Source organism: Rhineura floridana, chromosome 1 (assembly GCF_030035675.1).
Source record: "Rhineura floridana isolate rRhiFlo1 chromosome 1, rRhiFlo1.hap2, whole genome shotgun sequence".
Classification (NCBI taxonomy): domain Eukaryota; kingdom Metazoa; phylum Chordata; class Lepidosauria; order Squamata; family Rhineuridae; genus Rhineura; species Rhineura floridana.
Genome location: NC_084480.1, coordinates 222315789 through 222335402, shown reverse-complemented (window position 1 = coordinate 222335402; position 19614 = coordinate 222315789). Strand labels below are relative to the sequence as shown.

The following is a 19614-nucleotide window of genomic DNA, read 5'->3' as shown; positions in this document are numbered from 1 at the left end:
TATTGAATGAAGTAGAACTTCTGAATAAAAATGCAAAGGACTACGTTGTCAGCCTTTGTCTTTCAAAGGAGCTCTTTTTCCTTGTCTTGAAGCTGTCAAGGAGAAAAGTGTGAAGAGAGCTCAGGTTGCATTTACTGAGGAAGCCTTAAGAGAAAGTAGCATTACTGGACTTTTATATCTTTGAGAACTAACCAAATCTGCTTATGGTTACTTAATGAATAACAGGAAAAAGCACTTTACTATTGCACAGAGGCCATCTATTGCAGATATCTCCTGCTGGGAGGAAGGACGGGATATAAATCAAATAATAAATAAATAAATATCTTCTGGGAACCGCCCAACATCGAGGCAGGTGGAATTGATGGAAATGTGGGACAGGGACTTTTCACAGGCAGTGTTGCAATTTTGGAACTAGCCCTTTTTGGTTGTCCTTTAAGTGGTGAATACACTTTTGTTCTACCAAGCTTTTAATAGGTTTGAATTTAATAGGTTTTCATTTCGTTTTATCTGTTTTATTTTTGCTTTAAATGCTCTTTTGAATTGTATTGATATTTTACTGTTGTAAATAGCCTTGGGGAATCTTTTAGAGCTAAAGGACAGTACAAAATGTGTTATAAATATTACTTCACATATGATCAGACTGAGCCTTTTCAGTGAAATTTCTAAGCAGTTTACATAAAACATTTCTGACCTAGGTCATAGAAAATCCTGGAAGGTGGCTGGGAAGAGGAGAGGTATAAAGCTTCACTTTGCACAGTTTGTTGTAAATATTTTTCTTTGATCCTTTAGAATTTGTAAAGGGAAACCAGCAAGGAGAGGCTTCTATATAACTGTGAATGTTCCCCTCCCACGTGTCTTTTAAATTCATGTATGTACTAGTACGTTGGATAATGGAACAGACCAAGGAATTTCAGAAGGAAATCACCCTGTGCTCTGTAGATTACAGCAAAGCCTTTGACTGTGTAGATCATGAAAAACTATGGAATGCCTTAAAAGAAATGGGGGTGCCACAGCATCTGGTTGTCCTGATGCGCAACCTACACTCTGGACAAGAGGCTACTGTAAAGACAGAATATGGAAAAACCGATTGGTTCCCAATCGGAAAGGGTGTGAGACAGGGTGTATTTTATCACCCTACTTGTTTAACCTGTACGCAGAACATATCATACGGAAAGCAAGATTGGGCCAAGATGAAGGAAGTGGGAAAATTGGAGGGAGAAATATCAATGATTTAAGATATGCAGATGATACCATACTACTAGCAGAAACCAGTAATGATTTGAAACAAATGCTGATGAAAGTCAAAGAGGAAAGTACAAAAGCAGGACTACAGCTGAACATCAAAAAGACTAAAGTAATGACAACAGAAGATTTATGTAACTTTAAAGTTGACAACGGGGACATTGAACTTGTCAAGGATTATGAAAATCTCAGCACAGTCATTAACCCAAATGGAGACAATAGTCAAGAAATCAGAAGAAGGCTAGGACTGGGGAGGGCAGATATGAGAGAACTAGAAAAGGTCCTCAAATGCAAAGATGTATCACTGAACACTAAAGTCAGGATCATTCAGACCATGGTATTCCCGATCTCTATGTATGGATGTGAAAGCTGGACAGTGAAAAAAAGAGGATAATAGAAAAATAAACTCATTTGAAATGTGGTGCTGGAGGAAAGCTTTGTGCATACCATGGACAGGGGAAAAGACAAATAATTGGATGTTAGAACAAATTAAACCAGAACTGTCACTAGAAGCTAAAATGATGAAACTGAGGTTATCATACTTTGGACACATCATGAGAAGACATGATTCACTAGAAAAGACAATAATGCTGGGAAAAGCAGAAGGGAGTAGAAAAAGAGGAAGGCCAAACAAGATGGATTGATTCCATAAAGGAAGCCACAGACTTGAACTTGCAATATCTGAACAGGGTGGTTCATGACAGATGCTCTTGGAGGTCACTGATTCATAGGGTTGGCATAAGTCATAATCAACTTGAAGGCACATAATAACAACAGTAGTGCTTTCAAGTCCTTTAAAACACATTAAACAGCAATTCCAACATAGATGTAGACTGGGATAAGGCTTGTTGAAAGAGGAAAGTCTTCAGTAGGCACTGAATAGATAAGAGATGGCGCTTGTCTAATATTTAAGGGGAGGGAATTCCAAAGGGTAGATGCCACTATTAAAAATCAACTCATTTGAAATGTAAGTGGATAAGAGAAAAATCAACTCATTTGAAATGTGGTGTTGGAGGAGAGCTTTGTGCATACCATGGACTGAGAAAAAGACAAATAATTGGGTGTTAGAACAAATTAAACCAGAACTGTCACTAGAAGCTAAAATGATGAAACTGAGGTTATCATACTTTGGACACATCATGAGAAGACTTGATTCCCTAGAAAAGACAATAATGCTGGGAAAAACAGAAGGGAGTAGAAAAAGAAGAAGGCCAAACAGGAGATGGCATGATTCCATAAAGGAAGCCACAGATCTGAATGTACAAGATCTGAACAGAGTGGTTCATGACAGATGCTCTTGCAGGTTGCTGATTCATAGGGTCACCATAAGTTGTAATCGACTTGAAGGCACATAACAACAACAAATGTACTAGAAGTCAGACTAGTAATGAACTTATTTGCAAAGCCGTTGTGTAACAGTATAGGATGAGAGATCTGATTAGCATTGATAAAGAGAAGTCCCGTATAAGCTGCTCTGAGCTTTAAAAGGTGGAATGGCTAGAAGTATACTAATAACAGTGGTAATATTTACTTATTTAAAATGCTTTTAGGTAAGCTTTAAGGGTAAAAACTAAAGCTCTCCCAAGGCAGCTTGCCAACAAAAAATGCATCTGCAACCACAAAAGTATTGATAAAATCCAGTCATAAACGCACAAGAATATTAAAATACATTGTATAACTATGAACAAACTTGCAAACAGAAGAATGAAAAAAGCAGCTCGGGAGAAAACAGACAACAACAAGTGGGTCTCTAGGGTTTTCCTGAATACCTGGAGTGATGCGACCTGTTGGAGTGTAGCTGATAATGCATTCCAGAGATGTAGGGCCACTGCAGACAATGCCCTCTCCCTTGTATCTACCAGCCTAACTCTTTGCCAGGATTCAGGTGAGAAGGGCCTCCATTGCAAATCTGAAAGTGCAAGAAGGCTGGTATGGATGTAGGCGCTCCTTCAGATAATTTGGACCCAAATCATTTGGAGGCCTTTAACATTAGCACTTTAAATTGGGCTTGGAAATATACCTGAAACAAATAGAACTGGTGCATCAGCTGAAGTTTCCAAACCATCTTTAAAAAGCAGCTGCATGTGGAGCACATTACAGTAGTCCAGCCTGGATGTGACTAGTGCATGGATAATTGAATCAAGGTCTCATCGGGCCACAGTTGGTGTTCCAGCCTAAGCAAGTAAAAAGTACTCATGACCACTGCTCCCACCTGAACTTCCCCTGTTAGGGATGAGTCCAGAAAAATTCCCAAATTGCGCATTTGGTCCTTCTGGTGAAATGCAACTCCGTCACAGACCAGTAATAAACTACCTTGCAGAACAGACAGTTTCCCTACCCACAATACGTCTGCCTTGTCTGGATTCACTCAGCTTGTGTGGCCTCATTCACCTCAAATTACCTCCAGACATAGCTTCATATATGTTTCTTCCCTGGAATTAGAAAATGGAAGCTGGGGGTAGAACCTGATAAAGGTAGACATACTGTAGATTGGTTGTCCTCAAGTCCAGAAATAAGGTGGCTTGTTCTAGATGAGATTGTGCTCCCCCTGAAAGAACAGGTGTATAGTGTGTGGAGTGCTTCTACACATTCAAGCTTGTCATTGGAGGTCAAGGTGGCATCAGTGGCATGGAGTGTGTTTTTTCAGCTACAGCTGGTTCACTAGCTATGACCATTTCTGGACAGGGACGACCCGTTACAGGTTGGATTACTGCAACTTCCTTTATGTGGGACTGCCATTGAGGATGGTCTGGAGACTTCAGCTAGTGCACAATGCAGTATCCATAGTGCTAACTAGCATATCTGCATAAAACTGGCATATTGCGTAATATCATATTACACTGGTTCTCAAAGATCAGCACTGTTTGTCATTGAGCCCAATTCATGGTGTTTTAGTACTGATGTACAAATTGTTTAGGCTCTCCCTGTATAATCTTGCCCGGAAAACTGGGAGGTATTCTGGTAGTGCCAACACTGCATGAGGTTGGAAGATCTGTGGCTTGCCAAAGGACTTTCTAGTAATAGCAGTCCAGCTATGGAACACTCTCCCCTCCAAGCTTCAATTGGTGCAAACCTTGGTTATTTTTCAGTGCCAACTAAAGACTCTCCTCTTCCATCAGGCTCTTTGCATGGATTGTTATGCGCCTGCGAGATATTTGTACACTGAGTTGCATGTCTTTTCTTACATATGTATTTAATAGATGGAGGATAGTTGTTTTTTAGTGTATTCTATTTTGTTTTTGCTGTGTGCTGTGTTGTAAGTACTGAGATCATGTGTGATAATGCATGGAATATAAATATTTTAAAATAAATAGAAGTGAGTGTTATCTGCATACTGACGACACTTCAGCCCAAACCTCCAGATGACTTTCCCTAGCAGTTTCATGTAGATGGTAAAAAACATTGGAGACAAGGTATTAGGTACCCCATATGTCAACGGCTGTGGGGTGAAGCAGTAGTTCCCGAGCACCACCTTCTGAGACCATTCATCCAGGAAGGACTGGAACTACCATTACACTGTGCCTCCTAAGTTGAACTCACATAAGCAGCTCAGAAAGATTCTATAGTTCAAATGGTTCTCAAAAAATGTTTCCCACAGACCACTTGAAAATGGCTGATAGTCTAGACAGACCATTTAATAATTTTTCGGCCTATTGTAGCAACTGTAATGCACTGTGCTACATGCTGTATGATTTTAATTGTATTTTATTGCTTTTATTTCTGGCATTGTATTTTATTTTATTACAATTTGCATTTCACAGAATTCTAGTTGTAATGCAATAAAATACAATATAAGAAATAAAAGCAATAAATACAATTAAAACAAATATGAATATTTAATGCAGACGTGCTGCAGACCATTTGAATTAAGCTTGTGGACCACTGATGGTCATGGGTCACAGTTTAGGAATTCCTGCACTAGTTTATGGTTTCAAAAAAAATCAGTACTAGACAACAGTGAATGCTAGGTTACATTTTCCAGTTTTCACCAATTATACAGCAATTGAATGAGAGATCTAGAGATTTACAATGAGAAAAGTGAATATTCGTTTGGAGCTGCAGACGTTTTAGACTCCTAGATTAATTTGTAATAGAAAGGATCCAAAACAGAAAGAAAGGATCTGAAAATGTAAACCTTGCAGTTGCAGGGGAAAGTTTGAAAGGGTGGTACCAAAAAGGTGGCAAAATTAGAAACAGAGATAAGTAATTAAGTCAAAACTTAATTATTTTCAACTCACATTAATAAATGTTAAGAAACAGATTTTTTCCACAGCTATGGATGACTATTTCAAAAATATTATGGACTAATAAACTGTGCTTTGTAGTTTGGCAACTGATATGTTGATGAAAATTGTGTGCAAACTATGACACTTAGCACTGTCAAACCATGGATTCCTGCATTGAGCAAGGGGTTGGACTCGATGGCCTTGTAGGCCCCTTCCAACTCTACTATTCTATGATTCTATATCTTAGCACAAATGAACAAACATGCGAGTTCCCAGAGGGAAGATCGGAACTGTTTTTCTGTTTCTCCCCTGCTGTGCTACACTGCTGTGAGCTAAACCATGGGTTGCCTTACTGTTACATCTGAATCTAGGCTCATGGTTTTGTCTCACTCCAGACAACCCATGACCTCCAGCCAAAGTTTGTGTTATGACTTATCACTCTTTGTTTAAATCATGAGCCAAAGTTTGAACGGAACCCTAAACTAACCTGTGGCATAGCTCAACAGCATGGGAGCAGCACAACTGAAGGAGGAACAACAGTGAGCTTTTCTCTAGGAACCTGGGCATTTCCTTGTTTGCGGTAAGCCATGGTTTAGTTTAGCATTACGTTCAAATTGGGTCTGTGTAAATCATTATTAGTAAAATATTCCAATTAACTGCTAATGGCCACAAGTTATTTCTTATGTGGTCTTTGGTGTTGCCCATTTAACTTTTATACTTCGGACTTTCATTATATAAACTTGAGAATTAGTATGTCTTGGTACATTGAAAAGTCTTGCCAATAGTGCTAAAGAATTATTTCAAAATGCCTGGATAGGAGGACATTTTATTGTTTAGGTTTTGCTGTAGTGATCACTATTGAAAGCTGACTTGGCACAAAGCAGTCTCTTTTTCTGGATAAAAGGGAAACGGACTATGAGATAAGTTATTGATGAAATTAACTGCTGAAGTGGAGAGGAAATGCAGCTGGCCAATACATGTCATAGTGTGAGCTCTATTAAATGAATATATGTGCAGTCAACCATTCACAGGAGCCACACTGGTCTTGAACTGCATTGATCTATAGTATAATTCTAAATGAAATTGATGGATGAGAGCAGCCATTGACAGGAAGGGTAAAGAGAACCAAGAAATGTCTTGTATAGGGAAAGTATGATGGAAAATAGACTGTTGATTAGAGTGTACTATAAGAGTGTGGCATTCTCACGTTGTCTTATGCTTATTTACAGTGTTTTCAATTTCAGCAGCTATTTTTGAAAAATGCTTACTGTGCTTGGATTTCCCAGAAGTAGTTAATTACTTTGTTAGGACTTCTGGCCATCTTTTAGGACATGTATATTTTTCAGTCTTGAACCAAATTCTTATATAATGGTATTTGAAATATAGTGCTTTGTGAAAGTGTGTGTATTGTGTGAAAATTCCACTTTTAGCTCAGTTATAATTTCAGGTGCGTTCTGTGCCAACCTTTGCCTTTCAGGCAGTTAGTGCACTGAGCAGACATTAATAATTGGGTTTAGCTATTTATTTATTTTACTTACATTCAGGCCTGGCACTTCAATTCTGACACCAAATTCATCCAGAGATGGGCACCCAAATAAAATGTATTGATTGGAACTTGATCCAGTTTCCTTCCTGAACACATCATTTTTAATTGTGTCCTTCCTCATAATTTTTTGACACATTGACCATTTAAACAGATTACAATAAGCATTTACTTGGCAATGTGACATGATTTTGGACATATAAGGGAAAAAAGATTTTTGCCAATGAACATATTTGGCAGTGATTTTCCAGGATGAAACTAAGATAGGATACTAGGCTAGTATGCAGTAGATTCTATTTAAACTATTTAGTCTGTTTCCTGCAGCAGAGGTGGCCAACAGATATCCCACTAGATCTAGCCTCTGGCTCGCATTGGCTCTACCAAATGCCTAAATGCACAGAGTAAGTTTGCGCCATAAAATACATGTCTTGTTGTTAAACCACTGTTCGGAGAAGGGAATGGTTCATGAGATGAACCATTCATGGCCATCCCTAGTTCACTTAATGTACAGCTAGTACATTTAAAAAAAAAAATCCCCTTTACGTTGACAGTTTTTTGCTGGTTGGTACATATGTTAGAAAACTGATGTGTTGGAAGACCTTTGCTGATGCATGAGCTAGCACAATGAACAGGAGTCCACGTATGGGTTCACCAGGAGAGATTTTATTTGTTCTATTTACAAAGTGAGAGATGACGGTGAGTTTGTCTCTGACCTTACTCTGGGTTCCTCCAAAGGCTGTAGCAGAGAGCACCTGTCCTGAGCTTCAGAGAAGAGAATGAACTTGTCCCTGAAGTTGTGCTTAAGCTCTTTGAAGCAGCAAACTTTGTAGGTTCAAATTTTCCGCTCTGTTACTGAGCCTGGAAGAAAGTGGAGGGCTTGATTCTTTAGACAACTCTTGAGATTCAGAAGCATTCCAGAAGAGCAGAACTTATCATTGTCTAGCATGACAGTACGGACACTTTGCCCCTTTGTCCCAAGTTGAGGGAAGAGCAGGGTCAGATGTAACCACAAAGTTTTGCTGGATACCAAGGCAAGCCAAAATTGGGGACCCTAAAAGGTTAACTTGAAGTTTAAAAACCCATTTTGAGAGTTCAGGAAACTCAAAAAAACCTTACACACACTTGTCTTTGGCTCTTGGAACTTGTATAGGAATCTTCCTGGTTTTTTCCCTGTGCCCTGCTAGAATTAAGAACGCTATTGTAAAACATTTCAAAAACTTCCATAACTTTGTGTCCATGTCCATTTTAATGGGATCTAAAACATCTGTCATGTTTTTGTTTCTTTTGCAATTTTAAGGTTCATGTTTTATCCGAACTGATCAGCTAGATGGTGAAACAGACTGGAAACTAAAAGTTGCTGTTAGTTGCACACAGAGATTGCCAGCTTTAGGGGTAAGCAATGTAGTTATACATTTCACTTCTTTCACTGTGCATTATGCAGTTATATGTTATGGAGAAGTCATGTTTAATAATTCCAGATCACAAAATTGTTTGTGTGTAATTTTGATTTTCTGAAAGCAGTTAAGAATGAATAAAGCCAGACTTAAGTTTACTTTAGTACCACTGCAATCAGTCGTATTAACAGCATTTCCTAGAGACCCACTGATCATACTCTCTGTTACTGTATGCTGGTATAATTAAATGTAAAGTGGTGTTTAAAAAAATATGGCAAGAATTATTGGTAAGCAAAAAGAAAATGTAGAATAGGTACATACGTGCTGCTGCTTTTTAATGTTTTACTTCCTTGTAATTTTTTGTTTTTATAAATATCGGCTGTTCTTAATTATGGTTGTAAGCCACCACAAGCATAGAATGAGTGGGATGTAAATACTTTAATGTCAAACTGTGTAAGTTGTTACATGCTATCCAAGGGATGTCTGATTTGCTTCTCAAATAGAATCCCTGCCATGATTCATGGTTAAATAATTTTGAAACTGGAAGAAGTTTCAGAAGCAGTTCTTAAGGTGAAATGTGCAATGAATTCAAAGGGAAAACCTCACTAGACATACGCAAGCCTGTGGTTATATCCCATTCCCTAAAACAGCAATCTAGATTTTAGCCATAGTGTGTGTAGGTCCTGAAGTACAGAGTATGGATCATCAAGTTGGAAACATCTGGCTAAATGAAAGTGGGAATAGGCAAATGACTTCAGTGGCTAATACCAGTGAGATGTGGCTTCAGTCTAACAGAAGATAGAACATTCTTACTTACTGTCTGTGGCCTGATAGTTATAGTCACCCAGGTGTGTCTTCTATCAACTATGACCTGCTCTGTTTATCTGTTTGATAAAATCAGCTTGAAGTCTGAGTTGTATTAGCAAATTAAACTGACAAAGGCTGAAATATTAAGGACATTTACTAAGGAGTAAGTTATACAATATGTATCAGATTGTGCTAAAAAGATATTTTTGAGTACTGCATGGTATTTTGTAATATGATGTATTTGCTCCTGTAAGAGTTCTTACTTTTCATGTAGTTTGAAAGAAGAATATTGTCACATTCCCCAGTAATTAGCTAATACATTTCTGAGGTTATCCTGTAGTAAAACCAGTAATTTATATCTATAATGACACTACTATTTGTTTGAAACACAGACTGTTTAATAATTGAGTGACTGAATATGAAATTAATCAGTTTTAAAATGTGCATGTGTACAGTAAGGAATGAAATACATCCAGTAGTTTTAATCCAAAGATCTTGTGTTCTTTAGACAACATTACTTTCTGGAGCTGATGCTATTGCAGAAATTATGTGAGCCTTATTTACAGCACCCATTTGGTAGGGTCACTTTACATAATCAGGTCTGTGTATTATGTACTGCTATGTAGTACACCCATGCTACAAATACAAGAACAGACCTGTGCACCTCTGAGACGATTTGCCTGGGGAGTCACCACAATGTATTAACTGACCTTAGAAGATAGTTTGTGTGGAAGAATTAAGTAGTGGTAGAAAGAATCTCTCCCTCCTTCCGTCTCCCCTTTCTCTTTTGTACATCACAGGATAGAGATACATCTGCTATCCTGAACAGCATCCATGGTACCGCATAAGTGAGGAGGAGGGCATCTGAGTAGAGTTTCATAAAATTAAGATAATTAAAACTCCCGAATTGGGTATTTTTAACTAAACCCTATTATACTGAATGCTGCAAAATCCTTGCAAGTTATAGTTATCACAGAAGTTCATATGAGTCATTTATATTGAATAATGTATAATCTCCTCCACAGATTGTAATCATTTGTATGATTCCCTGGTTAACATGTAAGCAAATGAATTGCATTTTACTTAGGATGAGCTGGTTCAGTTTTACAGTAATTCTTGAATGCCACCTGCTGGGCTGCTTCTAAAATGGCTGAGGAGATGTTTCATGTTTTTATCTCTGCTACAGTTTTTACTTACTGCAGGCAATATAGCTTTGCCTGTATAAGATCTAACCCTGCCCCCATTTTCTCTTGCAATCTAAAGAGCATAACAGATCTAGATGTTAGATAAATTAGTAATGCTGTAAAGGTTTTCACAAGACATCTTTTACCTTTCATCCTCTATATAGAATTCAAGTGATAAGAGAAAGTAGCAGTTGCAGCCTATAGTCTCCTTGCTTCATCCTCTGAAATGGCAAGCAAAAACATAAATGCCAGAGAGAGTTTTTGTTGCAAGTTTGTCCTGTCTACTACTTGCATGACCAAATTAATCTTCATTTAACTTTGTCCCCCAACAACTTCAGTGAACTAGCCATTGGAGAAATAGTTGGCAAGTCAATTCCAAATGCTGGCTCATGATTCTGAGTATGAAGATGTCTCCCCGCCCCCTCAACTGAGAAGTGATTGTACAGCCAGGATTAGTGAGTAGGTTTTGCAAGTTAAAAAGCATAGCTTTCAGGAAGCATTTAGCACTCAGCAGTAGGGCTTAGGTTGGGCTTAGGTTTATTTGTACTGCCACTAGCCAGGAATTAACCCTGACCCCTGGGACAATGTATGAGGTTACTAGTTTGTTATAGAGGAGATAAACTGTGTAAAAGTCTTAGTTTCCTTTAATAAATCGTTTGAACAGGGTCGAAAGAAATAGTGTTAAATTGTCATGGCTCAAGTAGAAAAGGATGCAGCTAAATGGGCATCCCAGCCATGGATCCTAAAAGTCTGGAAGAAATTGCATTCCTTTTAATATATAAAACAGTGTTTTAAAGGAAAAGAAGCAGAGCTTGCATAGATGCAGACTAAGCAATTTGGTCATGTAGTTAACATACACTGTCCATAACTGTCACTCATTTTGATTTCTGTAGTTATCCAATGTAAAGGATTGTATCTTGTGTTGTCCTGGGCTGTCAGTTCCATCATCAATGTAGGACTGTAACCTTATCCACAGTGACACCCAGAATAAATAAACTGGCAAACCTTTAAAGCTTTCTTAAAGAACAGATGACACCACCAAAGATGATCAGTACAGATTTTGTTGTCTTCCAAAACCACTTAATGTGATCAGAGAATTAAAATTTCAACAAGTCATTTAATGATGGCTGAGCTGTAAGAACTGTAACACCCAGGTTAGGTTTCTTGGTTTCATAGTCATACATGGGATAGTGTCTTTCTGCACTGTGCATATTCTGGAATATTCTTCTTTGGCTTAAATGATCAAGGATATTTATTAGCAGCAATGAGGTCACTGTAATTTTCAATAAATGGTGACTTGCTGATTTATATCAAAAGATCCATACAGCAGTAAACAATACCATTTACATTTAATTAGTTTTATTGAACCAGAGGCAATTTTATTTGTAATGAACTGCATGTTATGATTAAGGATGTATTTTAATGATCTTTAAGTAAGGTGAACAAATGTTGCCCTTGACCTAATAGGGGAGGTTTTTCTACATTATTGATAACTCTAGAGTGATTTCTAAATTATGATTGTGAACTGTAGAGGAAAACATTGTCATTATTGTGCCATCATTTAGTTCTTTCATGACTTAGGCTAACAGTTAGCTGCATCCTTACAAAATGCTTGCCTATAAGTAGGTTGGAGATGTTCAGCTAAAATCTCACTCTAATAATTGTTTAAATCTTATATTTCCATGATCTTGTGTGTTGTAAGTCCCCTTACGTTTCACTTACAATTGGAAATTCAAATGTTCTTAATTTTCTCTTATATACAAATATAGGGGCAATGTATGATTTTAATACAATTATAAGACATTACTGTTCTAGTCTTAGTTTAAAAATAAATGGCATTGTGGCAGAGGTGTAAAATCCATATAAGGTAACATAAAACAATCATTCTCTTATTTGAAATACAATCTAATAATTTTGAAGTTTGTCATGAGGGCTTTTTGGTATATAATTTTTCATGATATGTAAATTGCTCTTTCTTTGCTCTTGAGACAGTTTGCATGTGGTGGCTATGCTTTTTCAGGGAAAAGTGCAAATTTTAAAGTCATCTAGTTTGTTCATGGTGTAACAATTTCTGCAAAGCATGGGAGTATATAAAGGAAGAAAAAGTTTGTGCTTGGCTCACTTCATTAATAGTTTTTATTGTATTACAAGTATGTGTGTGGTATTAGTTTTCTGCGTACTGAGACGCTTATTTTTCTGTGCACAATAAAGCACATAATAGCCTGGATTATCTAAATTGTAGGTGATAACAGATTGAGAAGAAGTGAATGATGAAGATATAGGATACCACATGTGTATTAGTTTCATATGAATTATTTCTCAAGAGGCTGATGAAAACTAACTTAGAAGAACAAGAATGTACCGAATGGAAGTTTGTGTGAAAGCTTACAGTAAATGGTTGATGATTTAACATAAAAACAGATGATTTGTAATGGAAGATGTTGAAATCTGATTTGTGCTCTTAAAATATGAATAAAATAGATGAATGGAAACATCCAGACAAATCTCCTTGTTGATTATGTTAGATACCTTTACTTGCTTTCCTTTAAAACTGTATATAGAGAATCCATTATTTTATCTTTCACAGTCATAAGCACCTTTTAATCTGATAGCTGTGCCTGACAGAAACGTGTGTAATAACCAGTGCATAGGTTTCTGCAGCTGATACTTTTCAAATAATCACATATACACCTGATCCAGGCATCCCTGAGCATAACAGTGCTTGTTGAACTTACTCACCTAAGAGGATGATGGGGAGGCAGGAACTCTCCTCACTTGAGACATTCCCAACTACAAAGGTGGGAGGGCTTCACAAACACAACAGAAGGTTATGCACCTTGTGTCTCAATTGTAGATCTTTGGATCGGCACTCCTAATATAATTGTGACCTATGGAGATGTGTCATGTGCATTGGAGATATCCATGCATTAAAACCATGTTCAAATTACTGCTCGCTCAGTAAATGCAGGTGGCTGTGGTGTACATCCAACCACTCGGGAAGTGAATCTTCTGTTTTGTTTGCTTCTGTAGCAAGGAGAATGTTGGTACATCACTGATCTGAGTAGATCTTTTGAGTTAATTATAAAAAGTTAAATATTTGGCAATGACAAGACAATCAGTAGTACAATATATTGGTATACAAAATTGTGAACAGCGTCTTCCACAAACAATTATAAGATGAAAGTTCACAGTATAAGGACTCCTGCTGTTGAGATGCACTTCCCGGTATGGAAAGTCTCCAGAACCCTGGATGATACTGAGGTTGTATGTTTAACTGAATAACCACAAAAATTATGAAGGTGAAACAGAGCACTGTATCTGAGTTAGGCAGGGAAAGTTCCATAGACAATTAGTTACCATGGGAAACCAGGAAGTGAGAAACTACTAAGAGTCTGTGGAATCTGAGTCTCATCTTACAAACATTTTGTATATGGGTACAGATACACGTTTTATTATTTTACTCTCTATTCTACCAGGTATTGAAAGCATATGCCTATATAAATTGCTGCTTTCCCCTTCAACACAGTGGTTAGGAATTGATCTAGTCCCCACTAGCAAGTGTTTTGAAGAGGGGGGAAATGTGCATATTGTATCTCACATATAATATTTCTTGCACTTGAGCTCAGAAAGTAGAGCCAAACTAGTATATCAGTGAGCATCTCCAGCTTTGTCATTTTTTGATTTTCAGGTGTTATGACAATTATGAATGATAAGAATTAAAAATATATATTTTGGGGACAATAAAAATTTAAAAGTTTGACAGGGATTAAGTTCTAAGTATTTTCCGTTAACTTCTTTTTAATATATCTTTACCTATAAGCAATTCATTAAGCAAAATTACTGATTTAGGCACAAGGAAAAATAAATGCTCAGTACACAATAATTTTCCTGTGCATAATCTTGAATAACTTCCAGTGCACAAAGGGCATATTTGGTGTTATAAAATATGTACACGCATTCCCTGTAATGTCAGGGCGTTGTATTCAACTAAGTCCAATTCAGAGTAGATGTATTGAAATTGATGAACATAAGTTAGTCACATCTATTAACTTCAGTGGGTTACTCTAAATAGAACTAGCACTGAATATCACCCATGGTGTACTGCTTCTGCACATGCACACTGAGATGGAGGGGGAAGAGAGAACAGTGCTGTACTGATCCTGTGAGGAAGAATATTGAATTGTCTGTAATGATGTCCTTTTGCTAACATAATGCTGTTTGATCCAGTGGAGGCATCCATAAGTGGAAGAAGAATTGCACCTCCCCCTGAAGCCCCCCAATCTGCTCTAAAGGCTTGGGGGACCCTTTGTTGTCTCCACCCTGTTCCACTGACAGATGCCTCCACTGCATAAAAAGTCTTCTGTCTGAGGGGTACCATTGGATATAACCCATTAGCCTTATTGCTTAAGGAATAGTAGCATTAAAATACATAGATATTTCAAAATTATCTGTTTTAGGATCTTTTTTCAATCAATGCATATGTTTATGCTCAGAAGCCACAAATGGATATTCACAGCTTTGAAGGTACCTTTACACGGGTAAGTAGTAATCGTAAGTATATGTCTTTTTCTGTCCCAAATATATAACTTATTAAAAGAAAGTGATATTTAATGTGAGCTGTCTGTGAAATAGTCAAACTGTGTTTCACCAAGTGTTCCCAAGAAAAAGAATAACCAATTTGTGTTCTGTTCTACACTCATCCCTCCTAGCCAAACAGCAGATTGGATTCTGAAGTCTATTTCTTGCAGGTGTTTTTTCTCTTAGCTGGGCCCAAATTCCAGGAGTGAATCTTAACAAAGGCAAGGGCTGGCTTCAGCACCACACATTCACTTGGCCTTTTAATTTCTTTTCTCCACTTTACGCATTTATGGGGTAGACTCATATTTACATCTGCTATAGTTGCACATAGTTTGGGTTTGAGTGCATAATCAGAGAAAGAAGAAATTAAGGCAGTGTAAACATAAGGAAGAACTTCTTTGCAGCTTCACTGACCTCTTATAAAAGCTGCTCTCTGAGTAGCAATGAAATTAGCAGTTTTATCAATCCGCTATCGAAGAGTTTTCTTTTCAGTGATACCATCTGTATATAGTGACAATTGTTGTCTATAGTATATCAGTCTTATTCTTATGGAGGCTGTGGCCACTCAAGCCTGCATTCTTGGTTTTCAAGTCTATCTAGTATTTTCTGGTTAGGCTGGGCCATTATATTTGCAGACTACTGTTACCTATAATCTATACATACCAACATACATTTTGTTCCTCTAGATGGAATGTGATACCTTATATTTGCATTTTACTATGCATTATACTATTCGCAATGGCACTAACTGAGAGGCTCATAATGATGACTTACAGAGCAATCCAGCTCAGAGGAAGCCAGAGTAACACCTCTCCATTGACTTCTATTGCAGTTATTTTCTTATACCGACCTTTATTCCAGCATAATGTTTGCCTGAATTGGGACCTGCAGGAGTGCTCCAAACATGAGTGGGATGTGGCCTAATTCCCCTCACCTCGACCTTTCCCCTGACACGCCCCCAACACATCCCTTTTTCTGGCCTTCAACCAACTCCTCTTGTGCCGGTCTTGGCTAGCCTGACTGGGTCCTGGCTGAGTCCTGGCTCAGCTGGGCTGAAGGACTTACGCCGGTGTAGCACAACTGAGCCAGGACCCAGCTGGCTCAGCTGGAGATCTGCTGCATCCAACTCCCCTCAGCCTGTCATAAATGCAAGTTGGATTATGCCCTCAAAGCAGTGGTTCCCAACCTTTTTTCCCCACAGACCACTTGAAAATTGCTGATAGTCTTAACAGACTGCTTCATGATTGTTCTGCCTATTGTAGCAATTGTAATGCGCTATGTTAGATGCTATATAATTTTCCACAGGTAGCCTGCCATCAGTTTGGGCTTTACTGCCATCTAGCGTCCGAAGGCAAGAATGCACTCGAGTTAAAACCTGGGCCTCGGGCCCCTCCCACTCCATTCCATTCTTGCCTTCGTCCGAAGAACTTGGATTTCTTACGGCGTAGCTAAGTGTCTCTTTTTTCTGATATTTGCTGTCCCTTTGTATTTTCCCCCTCCCCCCTTTTTGGTTTTGGGAGTGTGTGGGATTTTTGTGTTTGTTTTTTCCCTTTCGGGAGCTTTTTGCTTACTTTTTACTTTTTATTTTTTACTTTCATTTTTGGTTACAGCGCAGCTGTTTCCTTTTTGTTTGGGGACGCGCGGCTGCGGTCCCTATTAGCAGCGGTGGCTGCTCCCCTTCTCTCCAGGGGATCCGCGGCTGTGGTTCCCCCCCCGGGGCCGTTTTGCTCGGCACAGGGTAGCTCGTGGCTGCGGCTCCCTCCTTCGCCTCTCTTCCGCTCCAGCTCCTGGGCAGTGTTTTCGCCCAATTTTTCAGGACCCAGCAGATCTTTTTCTCTGGCTGGGCTACTTCTCCTGGCCTCCGGGTCTTTTAAGCGGCATTTTTGTTCCCGCCTCGCCGCCGCGGTTCCTCCGGCGGCGCGTAGCCACGCGGAGGCTGTTTACTCGGCCCTAGCCGGCAGCGTTCTCTTCCGGTGGCCAGTTAACCCTTGCAGGGAGTTTTTTCTAGGAGGTCTGGTTCCCAGTCCTCCATTTGTTTTTTGCCTTTTGTTTCTTGATTATTTCTTTCTTCATTTTTCAGCTGTTTTTTCCCTCCAGTGTTTTTTATAACGTTGCAACACCCGCTACAGCGGAGAGCCCTACATTTTGAGCAAGCTGTGTTTTTTATGATACCACGCCTTTCCCATTGTGTGTGTGTATCTATTTAAGTGCACCCAGAGTTGCTACACGCAATTTTTTCTGTGATACTGAGTCTCTTTGTGCACATTGGTGGTACCGCATCTTCCCCATTGTGTGCGTATATTTAGCCTTGGCCGATGCTGCATTTTGTCAAAGGCAATCTTTTCCTGGCAGTGTATTGTAGTGGTCTCGCACCTTCCCCATTGTGTGCGTGTACTTAGCTTGTGGCCAATATTGTAGTCTAACCTATTTTTTGTGGCTCCCTGACTGATCAGGGCGATATTCTCCTGTGGGATTGTTCCCATTTCCCCCCATTTTTTGCAGTGCCATAGTGAACAAGTCTTTTTCTCTTGGCACCTGGCGCTCCACTGCACAGCCTACCTCTCATCGCCTCACAGCATACGAGTGTTACCGCACCTTCCCCATTGTGTGTGTGTATCTAGACTCCACCAAGGCAGACCAGCAGCCGCAGGTGGCGCAATCCGCGGGGCCAAGTCAACAGCGCCTCGCCTTACCTCAGCACAAGCCTGCTAAGCACAAACACTCCAAGGCTTTAGCCAAGACTAAGCATTTATCTGACCACGGCGCTTCCAAGAGGGCACGTTATGTCTCAACTCCGCCCTTAGAGAAACCTGCACAGGATACAGTATCTACACTCTTTCAATCCCCTTCTGGGTCGTCAGAGGATGAATTTGAAGGCTTCCCCAGTCAGACTCCACGTTCCGAGGTTCCTCTGCTTCCTCCGGCTGCTCCAATGCAGTCTCCTCTCCCTACACAAGAGCATTCTGTGCCCTCTGCTCCTCCTTCAGGGCTACAGTTGACTCCAGAATTTCTGTTACAGCTGCGAGAGGTACTAGGGTGTCTCTCCCAAGCTCAACCTCAGCCCCAAGCACAGTTGTCGCCCCAGCCTGGAGTTTCACGGCAGTCCACTTCTGCACGTCAACAGGGTTATTATGATGACGTCCCTCCCTCCTCGCCTAATCCATTCGATGTTTCTGGGGAAGACTTGGCGGCGACCCTTCAGAGATGCATGAATACTTACCTTTCCTGCAAGCTGATCCTGACGAGTGGAGTGGAAAATCTGATCCAGCTGAAGACTTCTCCTACTGCCTCTTCGACTCGGCTGATTATCCCCCACTCTCACGCAGGGTAATGGACACCCTTGGCATTCAACCTGCTCAAATGCAATCTTCCGCCCCCCCAGTTATGGGCGCTAGAGTTCTAAAGTCTCCCAGATCTGTGGATCATTTTATCCCTGTGCCAGATCCCATTAACAAACTGGCCAGGGAAGAATGGGCCCGTCCCTTGTGCCCACGTTGCTTCTCTCCATTGGCCAACAAGCTGTACCCATTGGCCCCGGAATTTATGTCCTTCCTGAATGTCCCTGGGGTGGACCAGCCAATCTCCAATCTCGTTTCTCGATCCCTCCTTCCTAAAGAGGGAGAATCGCAGCTCAAAGACCCATCCGAGAGGCGGCTTGACTTCGTACTTCGCAAAAACCATGAGGCATCTACCCACTCTATCCGAGCCTCCGCTGCCGCCTCCATCTTCTCACACGCATCCATGATGTGGCTCGATGACCTGTTGGACGATCCTAATCCTTACCCAGCCAAGTTACGTAAAAGCCTACTCAAATTGCATAAGGCTGCTGCCTTTGTGGCTGACGCCACTTTGGACGCGACCCACCAAGGAGCACGGGCCCTTGCTGCCGAGATAGTCGCTAGACGAACCCTATGGCTACGACATTGGGATGCCGACGCGGCTGCCAGAACTAACCTGTCCATGGCACCATACTCAGGCTCTATGCTTTTTGGTGACGATGCTCTTAAAGCGGTCCTGGTTGACCCCAAGGACAATCGAAAACCTACCTTGGCCACAGTCAGAAGGGATGACCGCAGACCCTTTTGGCGATTTACTCCCTACCGTTCCTTCCAGCCCTTTCGCGGGCGTGGCCTGGTGGGCAGGGACGAGACACCAGGTCCACAGACTTTCGCCTCTCCAGGGCACCCTGGCCCAGACAACGTTTCCAGGTCAGATCCCAATTCCAAAGCAGGCAAGCCTCCTCCTCTTTTTATGGCAGGGGAGCCCATCAGCATTGGCAGTTCTGATGCCATCCCCATATGCGGCAGACTGTCCTTCTACGCAAGTTCCTGGCTGGCCCTGACGCACGGCTCCTGGGTCAGGCTCATCTTCACCCAGGGTTACAATATAGAATTTTGGCGGAACCCCCTGGACAGAATCTGCCCCTCCCCCATCTCCAAGTCACACAGGATAGTTATGCAGGATGCTCTATGTCACCTACTCAGCATAGCCGCTGTAGAGCCAGTACCACCATGCGAAAGGTTCCAAGGCGTCTACTCCATTCTCTTTGCAGTCCCCAAGCGAGACTCTTCTTGGAGGGCGGTCTTAGACCTCAAGTTTGTCAACCACTTCGTCAAGTACCGCCGCTTCAAGATGGAGTC

The 19614-nt window shown here is 40.4% G+C and overlaps 1 protein-coding gene across 5 annotated transcripts in view; it reads left to right on the top strand.

The window, feature by feature from the left end:
* ATP9B (ATPase phospholipid transporting 9B (putative)) overlaps positions 1-19614 on the top strand; it is a 298695-nt gene that overhangs the window by 133441 nt on the left and 145640 nt on the right. For all 5 annotated transcript variants that reach the window (XM_061594081.1, XM_061594072.1, XM_061594100.1 and 2 more), the window contains 2 exons: positions 8309-8403; positions 14854-14934. In XM_061594081.1, coding sequence (XP_061450065.1) covers positions 8309-8403; positions 14854-14934 — 176 coding nt within the window. The remainder of the gene's footprint in view (positions 1-8308; positions 8404-14853; positions 14935-19614) is intronic.